This window comes from Mirounga leonina, unplaced genomic scaffold (genome assembly GCF_011800145.1).
Source record: "Mirounga leonina isolate KUSES-001 unplaced genomic scaffold, KU_Mleo_1.0 Mir_174, whole genome shotgun sequence".
Classification (NCBI taxonomy): domain Eukaryota; kingdom Metazoa; phylum Chordata; class Mammalia; order Carnivora; family Phocidae; genus Mirounga; species Mirounga leonina.
The window spans coordinates 39,452,708-39,477,182 of record NW_023270451.1 but is presented as its reverse complement, the minus strand read 5'-3'; the positions used below and the strand labels follow the sequence as shown (position 1 = coordinate 39,477,182).

General features: G+C 37.8%; 1 protein-coding gene across 7 annotated transcripts; it reads left to right on the top strand.

Moving 5' to 3' along the window:
• The first annotated feature begins 1,520 nt into the window (after positions 1-1,520).
• Positions 1,521-24,000, top strand: TRA2A (transformer 2 alpha homolog). Of its 7 annotated transcripts, none has more exons than XM_035020747.1 (8): positions 1,521-1,732; positions 11,441-12,168; positions 15,737-15,902; positions 17,019-17,207; positions 20,740-20,855; positions 22,344-22,469; positions 22,802-22,869; positions 23,028-24,000. In XM_035020747.1, exons 3-8 carry the CDS (start codon positions 15,870-15,872, stop codon positions 23,036-23,038), a joined length of 543 nt encoding a protein of 180 aa, XP_034876638.1. In that variant the 5' UTR covers positions 1,521-1,732; positions 11,441-12,168; positions 15,737-15,869; the 3' UTR covers positions 23,039-24,000. The 7 variants fall into 7 exon arrangements, with proteins under 7 accessions (XP_034876638.1, XP_034876635.1, XP_034876641.1 ...); XM_035020744.1 differs by having other exon boundaries at positions 1,525-1,732; positions 12,035-12,168; XM_035020750.1 differs by lacking the exon at positions 1,521-1,732 and adding an exon at positions 1,740-2,344 and having other exon boundaries at positions 12,035-12,168.
• Positions 24,001-24,475: the final 475 nt, after the last annotated feature.

The window sequence follows — 24,475 nt, the reverse complement described above, 5'->3', positions numbered from 1 at the left end:
TATTTACCCCAAAGACACAGATGTAGTGAAAAGAAGGGCCATATGCACCCCAATGTTCATAGCAGCAATGTCCGCAATAGCCAAACTGTGGAAAGAGTCAAGATGCCCTTCAACAGATGAATGGATAAAGAAGATGTGGTCCATATATACAATGGAATATTACTCAGCCATCAGAAAGGATGAATACCCAACTTTTACATCAACATAGATGGGACTGGAGGAGATTATGCTAAGTGAAATAAGTCAAGCAGAGAAAGTCAATTATCATATGGTTTCACTTATTTGTGGAACATAAGGAATAGCATGAAGGACATTAGGAGAAGGAAGGGGAAAATGGGGGGGGGGAATTGGAGGGAGAGATGAACCATAAGAGACTATGGACTCTGAGAAACAAACAGGGTTTTAGAGGGAGGGGGAGGGGGGATTGGTTAGCCCGGTGATGGGTATTAAGGAGGGCACGTACTGCATGGAGCACTGGGTGCTATACGAAAACAATGGATCGTGGATCACCACATCAAAAACCAATGATGTATTGTATGGTGACTAACATAACATAAAAAAATTGAAAAAAATTTAAAATAAAAGATTTTATTTGTTTATTTGACAGAGAGAGACATAGCAAGAGAGGGAACACAAGCAGGGGGAATGGGAGCGGGAGAAGCAGGCCTCCCCCTGAGCGGGGAGCCCAATGCAGGCTGGATCCCAGGGTCCTGGGATTGAGTCCCATATCATGCTCCTTACTCAGTAGGGACCCTGCTTCTCCCTCTGCCTGCCTCTCTCACTCTCTCTGACAAATAAATAAATAAAATATTTAAAATAAATAAATAAAAGGGGCACCTGGGTGGCTCAGTCAGTTAAGCGGCTGCCTTCGGCTGGGGTCATGATCCCAGGGTCCCGGGATGGAGCCCCACGAAGGGCTCCCTGCTCCGCGGAGAGCCTGCTTCTCCCTCTCCCTCTGCCTGCCGCTCTGCCTACTTGTGCTATCTCTGTCAAGTAAATAAATAAAAAAAATCTTTAAAAAAAATAAATTTTAAAAATGAAATTGATACAGTTGCCTCTGGGTGGAGGGACTGGAGATCGGAGTGAGGCAAGGAACTGTGACTTTTTATTATACATCCCCCTGTTCATGTGTTATGTTGATAGCATTATAAAGGGCAATGGTTGAAGAAAAGTAATAGACTGCTGAAAATACCCAAAAATAAGAACATATTAATTTTATATTTTTTACGCTTCCAGTTTTTTCTGTTCCATCAGAATCCATTTGGAAAATATTTAAAGGGGCCAAGGTCAATACAAGCTCATCTGGTTACTCAAGATCTTCAAAAAGAACTGACGTGTTAGAAAGGGGTCCTAAGTTTGGAGGTCACTCTGCTGGGGATTCTGTTGCAACGCGACGCGACTCCCAACATAGGTCACCCCCCTGCTAGGCCGGGACCACCACAAAGCCCGGCGAGAGGCGGGGCTAGTGACGTCGCAGAGACGTCCCGCCCCCTTACGTCGCGCACTGGGAGGCCAGAAGGTTTCTGGCGGGGCCGGCGCCATTTTGCCGGAGCCTGTGACCGAGTGGGAGTGGAGTGGAGCGGCCGTTGTTGCCGACTCTTTCCTCCTCCCCACGGTCCAGTCAGCGGTTGATTAGGCCATCGGCCCTCAAGCCGAAACTTGTCTCTTATTTAGTTCTGGGGAGCGCCTGGCCGACATGAGTGATGTAGAGGAGAACAACTTCGAGGGCAGAGTGAGTACAAAGCCGCGGGAGCCGTCTTCGGCGGCGGCCCGATGCTCGGGGTTTCACGGGGACGAGCGCGGTCGGGCGGGGTTGCGGGGAGTCCTGCGGGGGCCCGCGGGGAGCAGCCTCTGGAGCCATCGCGGTTGTTTCCTCACATGCCAAGATGGCTTCTGGGTTCCACTCGTTCCCCCAACACCGCGGATAACCCCTCTCCCCCTTTTCTGGAGACTGACTGCTACCTGGACTCCTGGGTCCGATTTCCCCCCGCAGTGCGCCCTCCCTTCTCCCCACCCCTGAGGCTTCCTTACCTCTGTTCCGAGGAGTGGGTCCCCGTCGCGGTGGGGCGGGAGGAGACGGCAGGGAGTTCCCCTCCGGCCGGATAGTGGTAGGTGCTTCCTGCGGTGGCATTTCTGGCGACCCCGAGCATCGTAGAGGGTCTCGGGGTCGAAACTGCGCGGGGCTGTTGTCCGGGCGGGGAGAAGCTGGCGTGGGACTAGCTGGGGCCTGTGTCTCCTTGGCTCTCTATTGCAGTGAGCGGCCGCGTCTCTGTTGGAACCGGCGGCGTTGCGTCTATAAAGGCGAAAGCCTTGAGGTTGAAGGTGGGACGAGCCTAATGAAGTGGTTAGTCAACGACCGCACCGACCCTTAAGCGTTCTTAAGACGAGAGCTGTGAGGGGAAAACTACGCAAGGAGTCCTTTTCCCTTAATGTCCCTTCTACTTTCTTTTCACTTCAAAATGAATGTGGAAATGCTAATAACGCCTGATTTTTCTAATTCCTTGATGTTGGGTTTTTTCTCTCTTTATATCTCAACTTCTGATGCTTTCCTTCCTGTGAGCTTTCATCTAAAAACCACTTCTTTACAGGTTTTTACGGTAAACAAAAAAATCTTAATCTTACGTAACTGAACAAATTTTGTGGCTCAGTATTTTAAAAATAGCTGGTCAGTTTTACACTATTCCGTAACTCAAAACGCTACCTGAAAATTACAGACCCCCCTCCCATTTCCCTTCTCACCCCATCCCCCTACAGAGAGGGCTCAAGGATTTCCATTATTTGGGGTCAATGAATGTAAAGATCACAAAGATACGTTATCCTTAGCCTAGATGTATTAGAACATTGATAGTTTGAGTTCTACTTCCGAAGTTACCCTCAGTGGTAATTGGTGGAAGTGGGTTAGTGTGAAACCCTGGAAGGAGAATCCCCAGGCAGCGTGTTCTTGCTGTTGTGTTGGTATTCTAGTCACTAGGGGAAACGCATAAAAACACTTAAGGTGTGTGCTAGATGGAATGAATTTTGTCTTTTTTAGAAGCCCATAATATAAGTACTTGGAACCAGACAGTTAAATCAGAAGGTCAATTTAGGCTTTTGTTCTTTGTGAGGAAAAATTTAAATAGGTTAGAAACAAAACTACTTTTTAATGCCTTTAAGATTAGATTTTTAAAATAAAATCTCGATCACAGCTATAAGTGAGTAGTTGAACCTGCTTTATTCTTAGGATGAGATACTGATTGTCCCAACAAAACTTTTTAAAAATCTTGTAATAAAAACATTTGGTGGTAATTGTAAGCTGCTTGTTTTGATCATGTTAGGTAGTTATGGGAAGAAATTTTGCTATCCATTAATCTTTCTGTCCATTGATTTTAGTACAGAAATTTATTTTTTTGCTAATGTTTGTTTTGATTTGGTTTGTGGGAAAGTGAAGAGGACTACTATTTGGGACGTTGTTTTCCTTTAAGTTTTTACCAAGTCGAGGAATGGAACAAGTTCTAGGTAACTGTCACCTTACCCACCTGAGAAAGCCATGTATGTAAGATTCCCACCCAATTTTATGCTAAAATATATGTAGGAATTAACATTCTATGTTAATAGAAGGGTTCTCCATCCCCCCCTTATAGTGGTTACGTTCATGACTATATTTTTGACACGTGATACCTAAGTGTATTTTAGTGTAAATGAACTCAACAGATTGAATAATGAATACGCCTACCCTTACCTGTTATATCTTTTTTTTTTCTTTTGTAGGTTGGGGTAATTGTCTTTTTGTAATTGGTTAAAGAATTAGAAGAATGCCAGAAGCTTTTCTGAGGGTGTACTTTTTCTTTTTTTAAATTGTTTCTTAAAACAATTTAATACTCACTAGTGCTTTTGGTTTTTAAACTACTTTGATTTCTTATCTGCTAACCACAAACCAGCAGTTTTTAAAAATTTTTATAGACTACAGTTGTGTTATCTTTGTATCTAAGTGTAATGACCATTTAGAGAGGCTCAAAACAGGATTTTCAAATGATGTTTTTGAGGTTTCATTGACAGGTCAGATTTCATTTGCTTTATCTCTGGAATAAATAGTATATATTAACCCTATCTTACTGTAAAGATACCTAGACTTAGAGGGTAATTTCCTAGAGACTGCAGAACACATCAAAGAAACAGGACTATTACTAATAGTTATTTTTTTTTAGCATTTTAGAATCTTACCACCCTCCCGCCAGATCTGTGACATATTTTCAGATGTACTACTTGTAATCATTTTGCAAGGATTGAAGTACTCATACCTTTGTAGAAATTAAATACTGAGGTCTAGAAGACCATGTAGCCAGGAATCAGATTTACAGGTCCCAGTCCATTGCTCATTGCATACATACACTATGCTGTATATATTTTGATTTAGTTTTTTAAAAAGCACGCTGTACTTCAGTGTCTCAGACACATTATATTAGTTTGCTAAAAACCGTTTATAGCAGCTTAATTTTCCGCTATGGATTAATGTTTCTTTCATTGTAGAGGACTGGAGTAAAAGAACGTTAGGAAAGAAAATATAATTGGCTGAATTTTGTAATAAGTAACCCTAATAGTTAACCCAATCAAAATTCGCTTCTGCCTGAGGTAAAACTGTTAAGCATCTGCTGCCTTTTTAGTAAAGGTTAGGTGTTCTTGAGGGAAAAAGAACTTGGAGTCTAATTTGAGATGACTGACAGCTCAAATCTGGGTAAAAGTAAGTATATAATCAAGTGTCCTGTGATAGAATTAATATGGAATTGAGAAAATGGAGCTGAGTAGTTTTGTGAGCTAGGGGAAAGGGAAAGCTTTATCTAATGTGTAAAACTCACATTGGATTTTATGGTTAGAGAATAGATTGTGTGGATATGACAATGCGGAGGTTGCTGGGGTAGTGAGAGGATAGATTTGACTAGATAGGCAGTCAGATAATGGAAGGTTTTTAATTCTAGGTATAGGGATTTGGACTTAATCCGGTATGCAGTAAGAAGACATGTATGGATTCTTAATTCTGGGAGTGGCATAATGAAAGGAATTTTAGCAAAGAACAGAAGGACTGGTACAAGAAGAGCAAGGCACACTTGACCTATTTAAGGAAGGAAATTATGAAAACTCTGGTCTAAACAGGACAGCAGTGGGATGTAAAGAATGAATGGATCAAGGGATCCAGGAGAAGAGGGGTCCCATTAAAATAAATAGGTTCATTAAAGCAGTTTGTTTGGGACATGTGTATCAACTTAAGTATTTTAATTGGAAATTTGGAGCTGAGAATGAGGCTGGCACTTGAGCTATGAATTTGCTTGTCATCTTCATAAAAAGAGTTGTTGGCTTCACACAGCTTCAACTAAGATTAGGATTTAGGCCTCAAAAAAATTGTAGTCTCCTTCATAGAAATTAAGGGAAATGGAAATTAAGCTTTTCTTACCATTTTACTTATCTTACCTTCTACCCCTAATTTATCTTTTTAACCAATTTTAGAAAAATGTTAAGCCCAATTTTTTCTCATACAGTGGCCCATTGTTTTTAATAGTGGTTAATGATTCTCATGTGGGGGTCCATCTTATAATTCCATAATTGTCTATGCTTTGTAGTACAGTTGAAGAGGAAAGATAATACTTGTCTCCTTTTCAGAGTTAATTCTGGCATCTTGAGTAGCTAGAATATTTTTAAAGGACTCCTAGTGTTCTCCTTCTTAATATATTAGATGGTTTGACTGGATGACAGAAGTGAAAAGCAAAGTACAAATTCCTCTGTACCTGTTTGGAATTAAAATGTGTGTTATTTTGTTAAAGAACAGCAGAAATGTGGGAAGCTTTTTTTCTTCCCTGAAACCTGATTTGTAATAATTGGGGTGATGCTTGTGCCATTCGAGACCCATTTTGGTGACTGGCTTAAAAAAAAACCTTAAACTTTGCTTTAAATTTTTCTGTTGATGAAACTTTAATAAATGTGAGAGTACAAGTGAGGTTTACCCTTTCCCTTCCTTTAAGAAAAAAAACAAAATCTTAAAAAAATTTAAATTAAAAAATAAAAAAATACAAATAAAACAATCTCTCTTTTACAGATAAAAATGTCAGGTCATCAGTTTAGCTTTTAAAAATACTTAGTTTCTTCAGCAATTTAATTTCATATATCTCATCAACCTATTACAAAGGGGTAAGACTTCCTTTCTCATGATACTGACAGTATTAAACCCAAGACATTAATGTCTTGGGTTTAGTTTATTAAAGTTAAGTGCTGTTATTTATCCAATTTTAATGCTTTTTTATTCCTCCTGTCATTTTTTTAAGCAAAGAATTTGTAAACTTAAGGAAACATTTTAATGCTCAAATTTTAATATTTGAGACTCTTTCACTGAAGCGTGCTAATTTGCTCAATTTAAGTAGAAGGTGGGATTTTTAAAAGCAATATAACTAATTGTGCTCCCAGTGCACCGATTTGTCATAGATGCTTAATGGTTTGTGCCATTCCTAAAATGAGCATAAAAAGTCCTGATATCTGAGATTTCAAAGGGATTTAAATATTTAGTAGGAGAGTCGTAAAAAAAACAACAACAACAGATGAGCTTTGTTTATGGATTTATTTTTGTAAATGAACTGAAGTTATTTACCTATGGTATGTGTAGTGTAAACAAGTGTGAAATGGCCATGGATAATCAACATAATAATTTCCTAAAATCTTCCTGACAGTGTGAAAACCTTTTCTTTGATACTATCAGTGGGTGCTCAGGCATCAACTAACTAACCCTGGGACCTTTGTAAAAGGTATATATTTGCATGCTAAATGAGTTAATACGGATTGTTATTTGTTCACCTGTGTAACAGATTTAGCAGGACAGAAGTGCAGGTGAGAAAACAGTAATGATCAGATGGGGAAAAGAATCACTAAACACTGTTTAAAAAAAAGTTGAGAGGGTAATAATGAAAGGAAAAGTGGTTTCCCCTCCCTCCTTTAGATTACTGTCAATATGTAGTTGTGTATAATCCTTATTATCTCATGATTTTCACCAAAAGTATAAGTGACTAGGGCTGCCTGACCAATCTGAAGTAGAAGTTATTTTTCTTAAACTAAGGGCCTGTAGTCTCTTACTCAAGATTCATAAATAGTCCCATGATATTAGAAGATGAGAACCTAAGTAGAAAATTCTATAACAGGTTCTTAGTAAACAATTTGTTTTTAGTTGTTATTTATTGGCTTTTAATATAGCTAAACTTTTTGGACATTACAATTGATCATGACATATAAGCTGGCTGGTTTATGAACCATACTAAAAATTTATACAAAAGATTATATAAATTTTTTTTTTTTTAAGATTTTATTTATTTATTTGAGAGAGAGAATGAGAGAGCACATGAGAGTGGGGAGGGTCAGAGGGAGAAGCAGACTCCCCGCCGAGCAGGGAGCCCCATGCGGGACTCGATCCAGGGACTCCAGGATCATGACCTGAGCCGAAGGCAGTCGCTTAACCAACTGAGCCACCCAGGCGCCCTAGATTATATAAATTTTACAGGTAATTTCACAGTTGTAGATAGTTTAAATTTGATAATATATGCAAATATATTAAGAGTCTCTTAATATATTTGGTACATAATATATTTGATAATATATAAATAAATTTGATAATAATATGCCAATTCCTATATAATTTCTTTAAGCATTTCCAAAATTATTCCAAACTTTAGAAAATGTAAAGACACAGTGTTAGAATCTGTGAGCCTTTTTAGATGGAAAGACTGCTTTAACCTCACTTAGAATGCAGCATGTAGGTATTTTCTTTTTTAAGGAATTGCTTTAATAGCAGTTATGGGTTAAGAGAGTGGAAGTATTTCTTTTATAAGTTTGAGAGTCCAAGAGAAGCAGCCTATCATACTCAAGAACTGCTATTTATGTAGACAAATTAAAGAATTGGATAAACAAAAGTTTCCCATAAGCTGCAAAGAATGAAGTTCTTAGTACAGTAAATATTATATTGTAGTAATTTAAGTACTCCTCCCCCCTTGGGACATAAAATTTACCTAAATGCACTAATATTTTTATGGAAATAGATCTCCAACTTTCATAAAGTAGTGGGAAAATATATTTTGAGAAAGTTTGTTTTAAAAGTTTATGCTATTACAGACTTGAATTTGTATAAACTTGGCACTATGACTTGGCATAGAATTTGCATTACCATAATATTAGAATGGGTTACAGTTTAGCATTTTTACGTTATGTGTTTATTTTAGTGGGCTTTAAGTACTAAGCATATGTGTTGTTGGAATTTTTTTCTTCCACCTATTATATGATACTAGCTGTATTAAAAAATAAAAGATTGCAATTGCTTACTGTAGGAATTGTTCATGTTCTGCAACAATGTGTGCATATGTTTAATAACCCTTCGCCTTGATTGAAGGAATAGTACGTGGTTGTTGTGGTTGTTTACAGTGTGTAAAATGCAGCTGTATTTTAACACAGATTGCTTGAATTGGATATACTGTGGTACTTTCAGAGTATTCATGGTTAGCTCTCTCTTTTTTATTTTTGGCTGTGTCCTCCAGCTTCCACCCGAGGTACCCTGATAATAAAGAATAGTTAGAAGAACAAAAACACACCGTTTAAGCAGGTTGTACTGTGAAAACTTTCTGCCTGGCTTCTGGTTTATAATAGGTAAGGTAGACTGGAAGCCTGTTTGATTGCTATTAAAAATGTGGATATAGTTTGGTTGAGTCAGTCTGCTCATTTCAACTAGACAGCATATTTTTAAATGGTTGTTGGATCCACATGCAGGTTACTGAGGAATTTGCAGAATTTCTTGATGGGACAGGTTTAAGAGTAGGTTAAGTATAGGGTAGTGAAACAGGACAGATAACGCCCCTTCCCAGTATTTTATTTTTCTGTTGCACTTTCAATTCAGTTTCCAAATTCTGAGTAGTTTTATGTGTTTCTTTGAAAAAAAAAAGTTGAAGTTATCATTTTGTAATGAAGACAAGTCAAAGGTAGAAAAGGATAATCTAGCATTTGTCCATAAAGGGCTTGTTGTACCTTGATATCTAATGCACAGTTTAGTGAAAATGGTACTTGGTACTAGGTTTTGAAAAATAAAGTTACTTAAATATGGCAGATATTTATATGACCATTTTTGCACGCATGAAGAGTTAACTACCAGTTCTTAGAATGGTGGGTCTTTTTTTTTTTTTTTTTGGTATTACAATAAAAATAATTCTGAAGAATTAAAAGTTTATTTTATGCTTTGTAGTTTATTCTTCAGGTTAAGTTTACTGACAGTTATTGATTAACCTTTTTAGATGTCTCCAAATTGTTTTTGGAGGTTAAAATGGTAATAACTTTGTAACTAGGTGTTACAAGGGAGTTAAGAGGTTTCTTAACCTTGAATGATTCCATGAAGAAATTTATGCAGATTCAGGTTTCTTTGGTATAAAAACTGAAGGATGGCAACAAAGGAGGTGTTAGGTATTTATGACACCTTAGATAATTAAAAAGCAAGACTTTTAAAAAAATCTATCCTAATATCTTTTGAAAAGATACTCTTGTATCTTAATGTTTTGTTACCAAACCAAAAGGAAATTTTCATTTTTTCCAATGAGTTTGCTATGCCAGAACTGAAATTTAAACTTTAAAATTTAGGATGTTACTAAGTTGCCTTTTTACATTAATTCCTAAGAAGTGGCAATTTTCAGCACTGTTGAATAATTTTCAACTGTTTATAAGGGAAGACTTGGACATCGAGTGTACACATATTTGGACCATAATATTTTTATCATGTACTGGAAAGTAAGCATTTAAGAATAAATCTTGGATTTTAATATAAGACTTGGATTTCTATACTTACAAAATTAAAGGTTTAACAGCGTCACAGAACGCAAAGCATTCTAAAATGTATGTATAACATGAGCCATGGTGATATTCATAGATACTGTTCCTCAACTGCTGTTAAACAGTAGCATAAACAAATATTATACCACAGGATCAGTTTTATAGAAGGGAAGGCCAAGAGAGAGGGGAAGATACTCTTTTCAGCTTAACTAGCCTGTGTGATTCTTCAGTTACAAGCAAATTAGCTATTACTTTTTTTTTAAGTACTGAATATGCTGCTTTTACAGTTTCAATGAATGAAAAAGCCTAAATTGCTGTGCCTGCTCCAGGCATTTGTCCAGGAATTTAGAGGGTATCAGAGATGTGGTGAAAGACTTATTGTAGGTAGCTAAATGGAAAAGGTTGATATTGAACAGAAAGGTAGCATATTTCAGTTTTGTTTGCATCTGAAAAATAAATAGGCCTAGGCCTAGAAGCATTAGTACAGTTCTTGATAAATAAGTCTTTTGGCATTAAACTGAAAGTAAAGGGAAAGTCTTAAGGAAGCTGTGTGGTAGGTAGTCTTGTGGCATAAATGAAAATTGGTGTGAAGTTGGGGTGATTATTTACACTAATAATCAAGGCTCAAATGGACAGAGAAACCAAACTGTCCGTCCTACTTTGGTCATAAGTGCCTCATATATCTGTGAAATTTAAAAAGTCTCTTAATCAGTTTTAAATCATTTGATTTGGAGGGTTCTGATTTATATCCAACTTTTTCAGAAGCCAGTTTTCTGATACAGGATATAGTCATTGAAGGAAGTATATGTATGCAGAACTGCATAAAATATGCAAAACTATGAATAAAATTGGTGGGATCAAAAAATAAAGACCATGGTACTAATTTTGTAACTTTTTGTACGTTTTGATACTTCATGGATAATATAGAATATTAAAATGGCACGGTTGCAAAATTACAAGTATTAGTAATTTACAAGCCAAAGGGGAAATTTTAAGAATTTCATGCTCTCTTTTCCCCTTAGTTTTTTCTTTATGTTGCTTTTACATTAGAACATATGTTTCTGATTAAGTTGGAGTTTGCAAAGATAGTGGTCAAACATACTTGGGAGAAGATGTTAGTAATTTCACTAATTTAATTTTTTTACTTCTTTGAACCTCAGCATGTGTCCTGTAATATGTGAGTTTAGGTAGGTGTATACAAATTTTAGCCTAGAATGCTTTGCTTTAACTGTACCTTGGTATCTTAGCATGGCTTAGTGAAAGCTTATTTTAAGATGACTAAGAATCTTCAAGTTATAAGCTAGGTGGGGCGGGGGTGGTTACAGTTAGATTTATGTTGGGTGTTAAGTATTTATATTAAAATTGTTCACGTTTTAGGAACTAGGATGAAACACGAAAGGGGAGGAGGGTGAAGAATATGGTAAAAACATTTAGAGAAATTCAGTAAATTCTCTTTGTTAGAAACTAGACTTGGACAATTTTAAAGATTATAAAATTGTTTTTTAATAAACTAGTTATTTGCACTTTACCTGCTGGCTTTTCCATTTGGTAGATAACATTCTGAACTCCAGCAGAGTTTTATAAACCCCACGTGCTTAAATATACTAAATGTTCTTTTTCCATTAAGGTTAATGTTCGTGAAGAAATTGAAGAGTTTTTTCCAAGAATGTGGAAGATAAATCAAGATAAAAGAAGGCTAATGAAAAGTATTAAAGATCAGAAAATTAAAATTGAATGGGGGAAAAAATTGAACAGAAGATTGGTCAGATAGAAGCACTTGAATATTTTTTTTTAAGGCTATTTTGAATTGTTTGAATTGGGGAAGAATACACGAAGTATGAAAAATGAAAAACTCAATGAAGAATGAAGAGAAGTAGAAAGCAAGAGTGAAGTAGAATTAAAAGAATCTGGAAGAATGAATGGGTCCTAGGTTAAGTAAATGTATGGTTTATGTTCCAGTGTCTGTATGATCAAGTTGTAGATGAATTTGCATGATTTCTTAGTTAATAGAGAATTGGTGATCTGGTTCAAGTAGGGAATTATTGAGGACAGTTAGCAGTATTAACAATGGGTTATTAATGAGCTGAAATTTTTTCTGGAGGGTGTTGCCTAACCATTTGTTTTTCAGGAGCAATCAATATAAATAATTACGGTACTTTAAATGTTAGGTGTTAGGCATCTACGTGACCAGTGCCATTTGTAATACTGTCTTCTTTGTTAGGAGTCTCGCTCTCAGTCAAAATCTCCAACGGGAACTCCTGCTCGTGTAAAATCGGAGAGCAGGTCAGGATCTCGTAGTCCATCAAGGGTTTCCAAACACTCAGAATCCCATTCTCGATCAAGATCAAAATCCAGGTAAGTATGCTTAAAATAATACTTAAGATGCTTTCTTTGGATTTTTCAGAGCAAGGTGGTTTTTACCAAGTCCTTTGTTTTTGCTGCATTTTGTATAGAAATTTCACAAAATCATGAAGTTTTTCTCAAAACGGGGGAGTTAGAAATGAATGTTCTGGGGGCACTTGGGTGGCACAGTCAGTTAAGCATCCAACTCTCGGTTTCAGCTCAGGTCATGATCTCATAGTCTTAAGATTGAGCCCTGCATCAGGCTCTGCCCGCAGGAGGGAGTCTGCTTCTCTTCCTCTCCCACTTATGCTTGTGTGCATGCACTCTGTCTCTTTCTCCCCCCCTAAAATAAATAAATGAATCTTAAAAAAAAAAAAAAAAAAGGAAAAAGAAAAGAAATGAATGTTCTAGATAAAGATTTGATTTTCTAGATAAAGATTTAGATAAGGCAGAGTCGAGTCATTTCTTAGCTCAGTTAACCTATCTAAGCTAGCTATTAATATAAATTAAATGTGTTGATTGATTTAAATGTACTTGGCAATGGGGATTGGAGTTTGGTTTTATTTATTTGTGCAACAAAAATGTAATTTTCTCTGTTGGAGACTTGGCATGTAATTTAGTGCAGAGAAGGTTGATGTATCTATGTTGTACTAATTATCGGAATGATTTGAGAAGCTTTTTCAAGATTGACATTCCAGCTACATCCTTTACCTGAAGATTGTGACTCAGTAGGTTCAGGGTGGAACTCTGGCCAGATATAGTTGGGGCAGGGAGTGGGGGAGTCTCTGGATGATTCAGAAGCCTCTGCCACTATCATTTCTACTGAAAACAAAAACACTAGTGAACCACTACAAAGTTCACTGTATCAGATGTCCCACGTGTACAGGGGTGGGTGAAAGAAAGTTTAAAAACAATTTGGACAGGTAATTCAGTAAGTCATAATTTCTTGATTAGAGGCACAATTTGTATAGAGTTTACTTGCCAATGGAGCATGAGACCGAAGAATTGGTTAAAGGACTGTACTTTTCTTGAGTCCACAGCTATGTCTTTATCGTATCCAGAATCCAACTTGATTTACTAACCACTCTAATTAAATCTACATGTCCAGAGTAGCACTGTGTAGAATTTGGGTGTGCAGACAGAAATGAGCATATTTGCATTTTAGGATCTTTGCATTTGCTGCTCTCAGCCTAGAATTCTCTTCCCTCAGATACTCAGTTACTTGATTTATTCTCTGCCTGAGCGTCACTTGAGAATATTTCTTTATTCCCTTACTCTTAATCTTTTTTTTAAGATTTTATTTATTTATTTGACAGAGACACAATGAGAGAGGGAACACAAGCAGGGGGAGTGGGAGAGGGAAAAGCAGGCTTCCCGCTGAACAGGGAACCTGATGTGGGGGCTTGATCCCAGGACCCTGGGACCATGACCTGAGCCGAAGGCAGACGCTTAACGACTGAGCCACCCAGGCGCCCCTCCCTTACTCTTAATTTTTTTTCATAAGACTTACCACTATCTGATTTAGAGGAAAGTTAGGCAGTCCTGAAGGGTTTTTAATTAATGTCTCATTTTTCATTACTATTTAAAAATAACAATTGATGGGGCCCCTGGGTGGCTCAGTAGTTAAGTGTCTTCCTTCAGCTCAGATCATGATCCCAGGGCCTGGGATCGAGTCCCGCATCGGGCTCCCTGCTCCTCGGGAAGCCTGCTTCTCCATCTCCCACTCCCCCTGCTTGTGTTCCCTCTCTCGCTGTGTCTCTTTCTGTCAAATAAATAAAATCTTAAAAAAAAAAAAAAAAAATCTTTAAAAAAAACCCAATTGATATGTTAAATGACAGGTTTTCTTGTTAATGTTTATCTTTTACATGGAGGCTATAAATTAGTGCTAAGGAAAATGGAAAGTATCTAAAAGTATCCTAAATCTGCTAGGAACCACATCTCCATGTCTTGCCAAGGAACCTTTGCTCTTGCTATTCCTAAAACACTTTTCCCCTGTCTACCTAGTAAAATTTATGTCTCCCAGGTTTATTGTTAGCCTTCTTTGTTTTGAATAATCTTCCCTCATTAGTTTGATTCCCTTCACCCATGTGCTATCTTTTTAAACTTTCTGGCCCTTAGCATGTATAACATTAAGCATACAAGTTATTTTGTAAGACTGTGATCACTACTAGGGTGCCTGGGTGGCTCGATTGGTTAAGCATCCAACTCTTTTTAAAGATTTTATTTATTCATTCGAGACACAGAGATAGAGCACGAGCAGGGGGAGAGGCAGAGGGAGAAACAGGCTCCCCGCTGAGCCAGGAGCCGGACGTGGGGTCGATCCCAGGACCCTGGGATCATGACCCAAGCTGAAGGCAGACACTTAACCATCTGAGACACCCAGGTGCCCCAGCATCCAACTCTTGATCTCAGGGTCGTGAGTTCAAGCCCCATATTTAAAAAAAAAAAAAAAAAGACTGATCACTTCTGATCTGGGTGTTTATTAAGGATGGGTCACATGAATAGTAAATAAATTGTTGCATTAAGGGGCGCTTGAGTGGCTCAGTTGGTTAAGCGTCTGCCTTCAGCTCAGGTCATGATCTCAGGGTCCTGGGATAGAGCCCCACGTTGGGCTTTCCACTCAGCCCACATCTCCTTCTGCCTCTCCCCCCTCTTCTGCTCTTCTTTCTCTCTCAAATAAATAAATAAAATCTTTTTTTTAAAAAAAAGAAAGAAATCGTTGCATTCAGTGGCAAAGAGAATCAGAGTGACTGGAAATAGAGATAGATGACCCAGGGAATCAGCAGTGGAGGATGTGAGGTACAGTGGGAAGCTTGAATAAATGAAGACTATTACATGGGCATTTAGGTTGAATTAATTTAGCAGATGCTAGATTGCAGTGGGCTAAAGAAAGATTAGAAAGGAAATGGTATTTAACAGTGAAGGGAATATAGAACTATATTGAGAAGATGGTAAGAATCAAAGGATTTTACTGTGGTGGTAATGGTAGTTGGTGGTTTGTGTTGTCTTTGTTGTGGTAAGATACACATAAAATTTACAATCTTAATCATTTTTAAGTGTACAGTTCACTGGTAGTAAATACATTAACATTGTGCAGCCATCATCACCATCTGTCCCCAGAGCTGTTTTCATCTTGTAAAACTGAAACTCTATACTCATTAAAACAGTGGCTCCTTGTTCTCCCCTCCTCCCAGCCCCTGGCAACCATTTTACTCTCCGTATGATTTTGACTACCCTAAGAACCTCATATAAGTGTAATCACAGTATTTGTCTTTTTGGAGACTGACTTGTTTCACTTAACAAAATGTCTTCTTCCAGTTTCATCCGTGTCGCAGAATATTACAGGATTTCTTTAGTGCTAGTTTGTTTTTTCTTTTTAAAGAAGGTAGAATTGTAACATGCTTGTAATGTAAAGTGAACAGAGTATAAAAGGGATAGACTGAGAACATGTTGTAGTGATTAAGAGAACAAGAGGAAGAATATTCTTTCCTCAGAAGGAAACTCTGGGATACATGTATATAGATCCTTGGCATTAGCCATCTTGTTTCAGTATTTTTACCTAAATGTATTTCTCTCAAAGGTCGAGGTCGAGGAGGCATTCTCATAGACGTTACACTCGATCCAGATCCCATTCTCACTCTCATAGGAGACGATCTCGAAGTAGGTCATATACACCAGAATACCGGCGTCGAAGAAGCCGAAGTCATTCTCCAATGTCTAACCGGAGAAGACATACAGGCAGCAGGGTATGTGGTTTTTAAAAATTAATGAAAACTTATTTTGTCTTTATGTGTTTAGTCAGAGCATAATATCTTGCTTTCATGAGACTAGACCATTGTTTTAAAGTGGTACTCCAGGGGCACCTGGCTGGCTCAGTCAGTGGAGCATGTGACTCTAGATCTCAGGGTTGTGTATTCAAGTTCCTCATTGGGTATAGAGATTACTTAGGAAATAAAAAATAAAGTGGTACTCCAGAAACATCCTTAAGCATATGAATATTGTTTATATACATTTAAATATATTTTCTTGACTTTTGAGTAGTTAAAAGAGATGAAATTTGGGGGAAAAATACATGTTCTAAGAATTAAAATGAAAAGTATAAACTGAGTTGAGAATATTGAGAAGAAAAAGTTTTGGTGGGGATTGGGGGAAGCTGGCAAAGAAATAACATGTAGTAATAATGACAGCTAACACATGGAGCACTGTGCAGCTTTTCAATACATTTAATGGATAAGAGTTTTGGATATGTGACACTGAGGTTTGGTTTTTGGCTAACTGGCAGAGCCCAGGTTTCAGCCAGGCTGCTTGACTCTTAAAGTTCCTGTGCTTAACTGCTGTGCTGTGTTGTGCTTTTCCCCCATGTGATACTGAGTTATTTAACTGTGATAGAGTCTGCTATTTAATGATATTTTGGAATCTGTACATAGATTTTCAAATCTGGATAGTGGGAAGTTTGAAGGAAATACCCTTGGTAAGAATGAAAATGGAGGAAAGTCTAATCAGCAATTACAGATAAAGTCATTTTAAGTACAAATCTGTAAGCTAGAAAACATTTGAATAAACACAAATATGGCTTTAAACTACGGTAGATTCTTAGGATACATTCTTAAAATTGCTGGGCTAGAAAGTAGGGATGTTTTTATTCGGGCTAAGGTGGAAGTATACTCCAAAGAAGGTCTGAGTGTACTGTGAACTGTAAAATACAACTCATCTGGCTTTTTTCCTCTTAAATTCTTCTTTCCCAAGTGACTTGAAACAGTATAGTCTTTGTGTATTAGATGAAGTATTCTAAGCAAAGTATTTCTGTGTGTACTTTTATTTCAGTTTGGAGCTTGAAATTAAATCACATCTTCATTTAACAGGCAAATCCAGATCCCAACACTTGTCTTGGAGTGTTTGGCCTCAGTTTATACACAACTGAGAGAGATCTTCGTGAAGTATTTTCTCGATACGGACCATTGAGTGGTGTCAATGTGGTTTATGATCAGCGAACTGGACGATCACGAGGATTTGCTTTTGTTTATTTTGAAAGAATAGATGACTCAAAGGAGGTAATTTTGTTTTTATAATTATTTTTCAATATGAAATTTTTCTGATATGCATGATTATATGCTAAAAGTTGACTAATAGTCTCCCAGTTCCATAAGCTGTTCTCTTTCATTCCCTAACCTGAGTTTGGTTCAAGCTCTTCCTTTCGGGGGCACCTTGGTGGCTCAGTCAGTTAAGCATCTGCCTTTGGCTCAGTTCATGATCCCAGGGTCCTGGGATCGAGCCCCATGTCAGGTGCCTTGCTCAGTGGGGAGCCTGCTTCTCCCTCTCCCTGCCACTTCCCCTGCTTGTGCGTGCTCTTTCTCTCTGTCAAATAAATAAGTAAAATCTTTTTTTTTTAAGATTTTATTTATTTGAGAGATTGTGAAAGAGAGCAGGAACAGGGAGGAGAGGAAGAAGCAGGCTCTCCACTGAGCAGGGAACCTGACATGGGGCTCGATCCCAGGACCCTGAGATCATAACCTGAGCTGAAGGCAGACACTTAACCGACTAAGCCACCCAGGAGCCCCTAAATAAAATTTAAAAAAACAACAAACAACTCTTCTTTCATTGTTACAATTGGAAATTACCAGTTCACTTTCCAGCTAATATTTTCTGGGATAGGCATATCCTGATTGAAATCTGGCTTTGTAAAGTGAGGTAATTTGTGTTTGAGTTAATGGAAAAAGTAGTAAGTATATAAATGTTCTCTTTTGACTTAATTAATGTTATATTCTAAGCAGATGATTAAACTAATTTTTTAGAAATTACATGATACTTTGCGGCTCCCACCTAGCTCAGTTGGTGGAGTATGTTCCTCTTGATCTCAGGGTTGTGAGTTCAAGCCCCATATTGGGTGTAGAGATTACTTAAAAATAAAATTAAAAAGAAATTTTGTTCTTTAATCTGTTTAATTTTGTGTGGAGTTAGCTTCCCATGTATAGATACAGAGCTTTGTTTTTCTATTTTCATATTCATCTGTCATTCTGTTCTATAATTAAAATATAATACATAGAATTGGGGGTTTTTTTGTTTTTTTGTTTTTTTTAAGGTTTTATTTGAGAGCATGGGGTGGGATAAGGGGAAAAAGAGAGAGAATCTCAAGCAGACTCTCTGCTGAGCCCCATGTGGGGCTCCATATCACAACCCTGAGATCGTGACCTGAGCCAAAATCAAGAGTCGGACACTTAACTGACCGAGCTACCCAAGCGCCCCTGAAGCTGTGCTACTCTAATGTATTAGATATTGGATTATAAAGGGAGCAGTAGGCTTGCTTTCTCTATACTAATAGTTCATAGTGATTGGGTTAGAAAATTCCATTTAAGGAATTTGAAGCCCATTGTTAAAGTTTTATCAAACCCTTTTTGGGGCACTGGGTGGCTCAGTTGGTTAAAAATCTGAGTCTTGATCTCAGCTCAGGTCTTGATCTCAGGGTCATGAATTCAAGCCCCATATTGGGTCTCCACTACTTCAAGAAGTAAGTGTTGTTGTTTTAATCAAACCTTAATAAATGGCGGGGCACCTGGCTGGCTCAGTTGGTAGAGCATGCAACTCTTGATTTCAGGGTCATGAGTTAGACCCCCACATTGGGTGCAGAGCTTACTTAAAAAAAACAAAAACAAACTTAATAAATGGCAAATGTATCATTTTACATGTGATAGTAGTTGGACACAGGTCATTGCTCTATGCATCAACAGCATTTGCGACATAAACAGTCATAATAAAAGTTAGATGCTATCTGGGACACCTGGGTGGCTCAGTTGTTAAGCTTCTGCCTTCAGCTCAGATCATGATCCTGCTCAGCAGGGGAATCTGCTTCTCCCTCTCCCTCTGCTTGTGTGCTCTCTCTCTTGCTCGCTCTCAAATAAAATCTTTAAAAAAGAATGAATGAATGAATAAATAAAGTTAGCATATCTTTCAAAATTGGTAGATGTTAGTGGCATCTAGTGGATGGAGGCCAGGAATGATGCCAAACCTCTTACAATGCACAGGATAGCCACCCACAATATAGAATTAGCAGGGCGCCTGGGTGGCTCAGTTGGTTAAGCGACTGCCTTCGGCTCAGGTCATGATCCTGGAGTCACAGGATCGAGTCCCGCATCGGGCTCCCTGCTCGGCAGGGGGTCTGCTTCTCCTTCTGACACTCTTCCCTCTCGTGCACTCTGTCTCTCATTCTCTCTCTCTCAAATAAATAAATAAAATCTTTTTTTTTTTTTTAAAGATTTTATTTATTTATTTGAGAGAGAGAATGAGAGAGAGAGAGCATGAGAGGGGGAGGGTCAGAGGGAGAAGCAGACTCCCCGCCGAGCAGGGAGCCCGATGCGGGACTCGATCCAGGGACTCCAGGATCATGACCTGAGCCGAAGGCAGTCGCTTAACCAACTGAGCCACCCAGGCGCCCAATAAATAAAATCTTTAATATATATATATAATTAGTCCAAAAATATTAATAGTATGGAGGTTGAAAAACCCCAGATAATTCTAACAAAATAACACTCCAGGTTGTAAGTCATTTATGTAATAGACATTCTAATCAGCATTCTCTTTTTTTTTATTTATTTATTTATTTATTTATTTATTTATTTATTTATTTGAGAGAGAGAGAGAGAGTGTGTGCGGGCATGAGCTGGGGGCAGGCAGAGGGAGAGAGAAAAATCTTAAGTAGGCTCCATGCCCAGGGCAGAGCCCAACGTGGAGCTTGATCCCACAACCCCGAGATCATGACCTGAGTCAAAATCAAGGGTTGGGACACTCAACCCACTGAGCCACCCAGGCGCCCCTCTATAATGTTTTGATCTGTCAAGTATTATTATGACTCTTCTTTGGTTACACATTTGTGATTTGCTTATTTCTGTTCTCAAGAGATAAAGGTATAAATTTTAAAAATACTAAGATATCTGACCTTAAGTAAAAGTTGTGAAGTATAAAATAATATCACAATTAAGATTTTTTTTTAATATGAAATTTGTCCTAACTCTTGATTCCTCCCGTAACCACCCTGCCAGGGTTATTTCTTTATACAATAAAATGAAAGTGGCAATTTTACTTTAGTTCCATGGAACTTGCAAATTTGGAAAAGTAGTTGGAATTACTATCCCATTTATTGGTATTAGTGCTGAAGGGCAGAGTGATAGGGAATGTGAGTTCAGATACAAAGACAGGAGCACTTGTTGGCAGGTTTAGAAGTTCTTTTATATTTGGAGTTCACTAGGTGGCGGTGTGTTACCTAAGGAATGGTTTTTGGCTAACCTAGACTTGTCAGCTGAATTGCAATTTCTGCTTGGAGTTGCCTAGACTTGAGTTGCCCAGCTTGGATGGTTCTTTCTCAATATCTGCCCCCAGTCTTCCAGCAGATGTGTACATAAGAAAACTCAGTGCCATTGTCATGCATATAGCAAGGATTCATATGTAAAATCCTGGCCCCTGTTGTTTGGGAAAGAAGTTTAGAGAATTTTAATTTAAATTTCAAATGGAAAAGTGTTAAATTTGTTGCAGTTTTAGTAGTTTCTCATTAGTGAATTATGCATGACTTTCTGTGCCTATTCTCCTTTAAAGGCTATGGAAAGGGCAAATGGAATGGAGCTGGATGGTAGAAGAATTCGAGTGGATTATTCTATTACCAAGAGAGCTCACACACCTACACCCGGCATCTACATGGGCCGACCAACTCAGTAAGATTTCAAGTTTTTTAAGCTAAACTAAGAGCCAGAAATTCACCAGAAATGTATGCAAACTTTGGATTAATCAAAAGATAAAATGATTTTTTTTCCTGTAATTAGAATTGAAAGTTATTTAATTTGTGTATATTCTTACATCTGTTTGAGGAGAGGGACGAATTAAAACCATCAAAGTCATTCCTGGCTCTTTCCTTGGTGCCGTACAAATAGAAAAAGTATTAAATACTAGAAAATAGTGTATGCTTTTAAGTTTTTTTTTTTTTTTAAGATTTTATTTATTTATTTGACAGACACAGCAAGAGGGAACACAAACAGGAGGAGTGGGAGAGGGAGAAGCAGGGCTTCCCACCGATCAGGGAGCCCGATGCAAGGCTCGATCCCAGGACCCTGGGATCATGACCTGAGCTGAAGGCAGACGCTTAACCGACTGAGCCACCCAGGCACCCCTTAAGTATTTTCTTTCTATTCTTATGTGACTTTGGAAGACTTGTGGATAGGGAAGAGTTTTACTGATACTGGTGTGTATTTTTTTTTTTTTTTAAGCCAGTTTTCACATCGTACAGAAAATAGAGGCTTTTACAAAATTTTTTTTTTTTTTAATATAAAACAACTGAAGAAAGTTCTTAAAAGTGAAAGAAGGAGGGGCGCCTGGGTGGCTCAGTCGTTGGGGGCATCTGCCTTCAGCTCAGGTCATGATCCCAGGGTCCTGGGATCATGCCCCACATCGGGCTCTCTGCTCAGCGGGAAGCCTGCTTCTCCCTCTCGCACTGCCCCTGCTTGTGTTCCCTCTCAAGCTGTGTCTCTGTCAAATAAATAAAACCTTACAAAAAAAAAAAGTGAAAGAGGAATATAGGCTTTCAATTACTTTGAAACCTTACTGGGGAAAATGTAGAGTTTGGTAAGGAAAGCCTACAAAAAAAAACTAAAGTGAAAATAGTGTCCCTGTGATTAGGAGTTGGGAAAAACTACAGGAGAAAGTGCTCAGAGTTTAAATTTGCTGCCAAAGATTTAAAAGCCAGACCTTGAAATTATTTTAGGGCCAGACCTCAGCGTAAGGTAGTTAATTCTTTCTGCTGTTCAGGGTCAGTTAACCTTTTTAAATTCTTGATGTTTATTAATTGTTTTTGAATTAATCATAAGGACTTAAATCTTAGCATTTTGGTGCTGTTTCCCAGCACAGTACTTCATTTCAGCTTGTTGAAAAGAAAAGGTCCTGCTGATTTGGGTAGTGCATTAATAAAAACAGTTTATAGTTTGAGAGTTTTGTGAAATCATTCCTGGTTATTTATGTAACAGATAGGAAACCGAAGCAAAATAATACCATGGGAGTCAGCAAAGTGAGACACATGGCGGTCACTGACATGAAAAGGGTTGTTCTTTCTCCCTTATCTTCCCACCTCCCTCCATTTTAGTTAAGTACCGATTGGTATTAAATGATACTGGAAAATCTCATTGATGTAAAATTTTTACATTCTTCTATAGTAGTGGCGGTGGCGGTGGTGGAGGTGGTGGTGGAGGTGGAGGCGGTGGCCGGCGTCGAGACTCTTACTATGATAGAGGATATGATCGTGGGTATGACAGATATGAAGACTATGATTACCGGTACAGGTAATGTTTTAATTTGTAATTTCTGTTCTAAATTAGATGATAGTTATATTATTTGGCACTTTTAATTTATGTTTCATACGTATTAATAAAAATATTTAAAATAGATGATGGTTTCTTGAGAAAGTAGAGGGAGATGATTTTCTCAAGATTGAGAACAAAGGTTAATTATCTGTATTTGCCAGTATTTTGTTGTACCCGTATGCTTGCTGTTCTAGTATTAATTGGCACACAGAGAATGTAATAGTATTTGAATGATGGAGAATTTTTATTTTCACTTGCTTCAGTGGAGTGATTATGTGGTATGCCAATTTTTTATCTTTTATTTCCTACAGAAGAAGATCACCTTCTCCTTACTATAGTCGGTACAGGTCACGATCGAGATCTCGTTCCTACAGCCCAAGTACGTATACTTTTACTTTTGTAGCATTAAGAACCTTTCCTAATCAGTGGTTAATTTTAGAAAATTAGGGTATAGAGATTGTTGATAGTTGGACAAATAATAGGCAAGTCAAACTATAATTGTCATTTTGACTTTTGTGTTTTTTTGCTCTCTTTCAGGACGCTATTGATATACAGAATGGTTGCAGATGAGGACATCTTTTTCTGTGTGTGTGTGTGTGTGTGTGTGTGTTGATTTGGGGTTTGTTTGTTTTGGTTTTGGTTTGGTTTTTTTGTTTAATTCTGGATTTCCCCAAGCTTCTAATCCTTCTTCTTAAAAAAAAACCCTTTAAAAAAATCTTCGGTTTATTCACCATCTACACTATGTCAGTTGTATTTCTGTTTCCACCCCTTTTAGTATGCTCTTAAAGATATAATTGTTGTCATTTGAGTAAGCATCTTAAGTAAAAAAAGGAACTCCCAGTGTTAGGCTTTGTAAATGATTTTTTTCTTTTTTCTTTTTTTTTTTTACTTTTTTTTTTTTTTTTGCTTTGCTTTGTTTTTACAGAAAATTAACTCCTGGCTAATCAAATGAGGAAAGAAATGATCTTTTTAAAGCTTCTTTTGTGTTAGATATTGTATTAGATATTGTACTAGGGACCTCCATTTATGACAGACTCCTTTTTTAACTTTCTTTTGGGGAAGGTAGTAACACATAAAGTAGTTCAGTCATGTCAAGTTTGTCTGGGGTGGCGTGGAGCAGTCAGATAGTTGAGTGTAGAAAGTTTGAAGCTATAGAAGAAAACACTTGGTCATTTCTTTTGAAGAACGAAATTTTTGAACCCTAAAAATTACATCATTTTTTTAGAGATGAAAAGCTTGTGGACTCCTACAAAATATGTTGTATTTAAAATACATCTGTTAAAACTTAAAGTGTGATTTTTGTGTTGAATTTATTGAAATTTAAGTATTCCCTTAATCAGTGAAGGACAACTCATTATTTATTACTTAGAGCAATTATATACTTTCCTGTTAGAAATTTTGGTATTGGGACAATGGTTAAGCAGGCTATTATTGTATAGTATAGAGTCCTTAAAAGATACGTGTGAGGAAAAGTAGTCTCCTTTCAAATAAAAGTTAATTTCTTTGAAAATGGGATTGTCTCTTTATTATGGTAGAATGGGAAAAAATACATAACTGGATTGATTTGGGAACCCGTCCTTTTCCTGACATTTTTGCTTATACCCAATAGTGTAATTGTTTCTCTTCCTCTTTAAAAATCCTTGTTTTGAGGCGCCTGGGTGGCTCATTTGGTTATGTTACCTGTCTTTGGCTTGGGCCCTGGTCCCAGGGTGCTGGGATTGAGCCCTGCCCACATCGGGCTCCCTGATCACTGGGGAGTCTTCTCCCTCTCCCTCTGCCCCTCTCCCATGCTCACGTGCTCTCTCTCAAATAAAATCTTAAAAAAAAAAAAAAATCATTTTTCTTCCCTTTTCTTTTTCTTTTCTAAGATTTTATTTATTTGAGAGAGATAACACAAGCAGGGGGAGTGGCAGGGAGAGGGAGAAGCAGGCTCCCCGCCGAGCACAGAGCCCGGCACAGGGCTTGATCCCAGGGTCCTGGGATCA

Excerpts from the sequence above, each read along its gene's own strand:
- TRA2A (XM_035020744.1), top strand. The coding sequence starts at position 1,697 with ATGAGTGATGTAGAGGAGAACAACTTCGAGGGCAGA. Across the intron at positions 1,733-12,034 it reads AGAACAACTTCGAGGGCAGA|GAGTCTCGCTCTCAGTCAAA; the intron begins GTGAGTACAAAG and ends CTTCTTTGTTAG. Across the intron at positions 12,169-15,736 it reads CGATCAAGATCAAAATCCAG|GTCGAGGTCGAGGAGGCATT; the intron begins GTAAGTATGCTT and ends TTTCTCTCAAAG.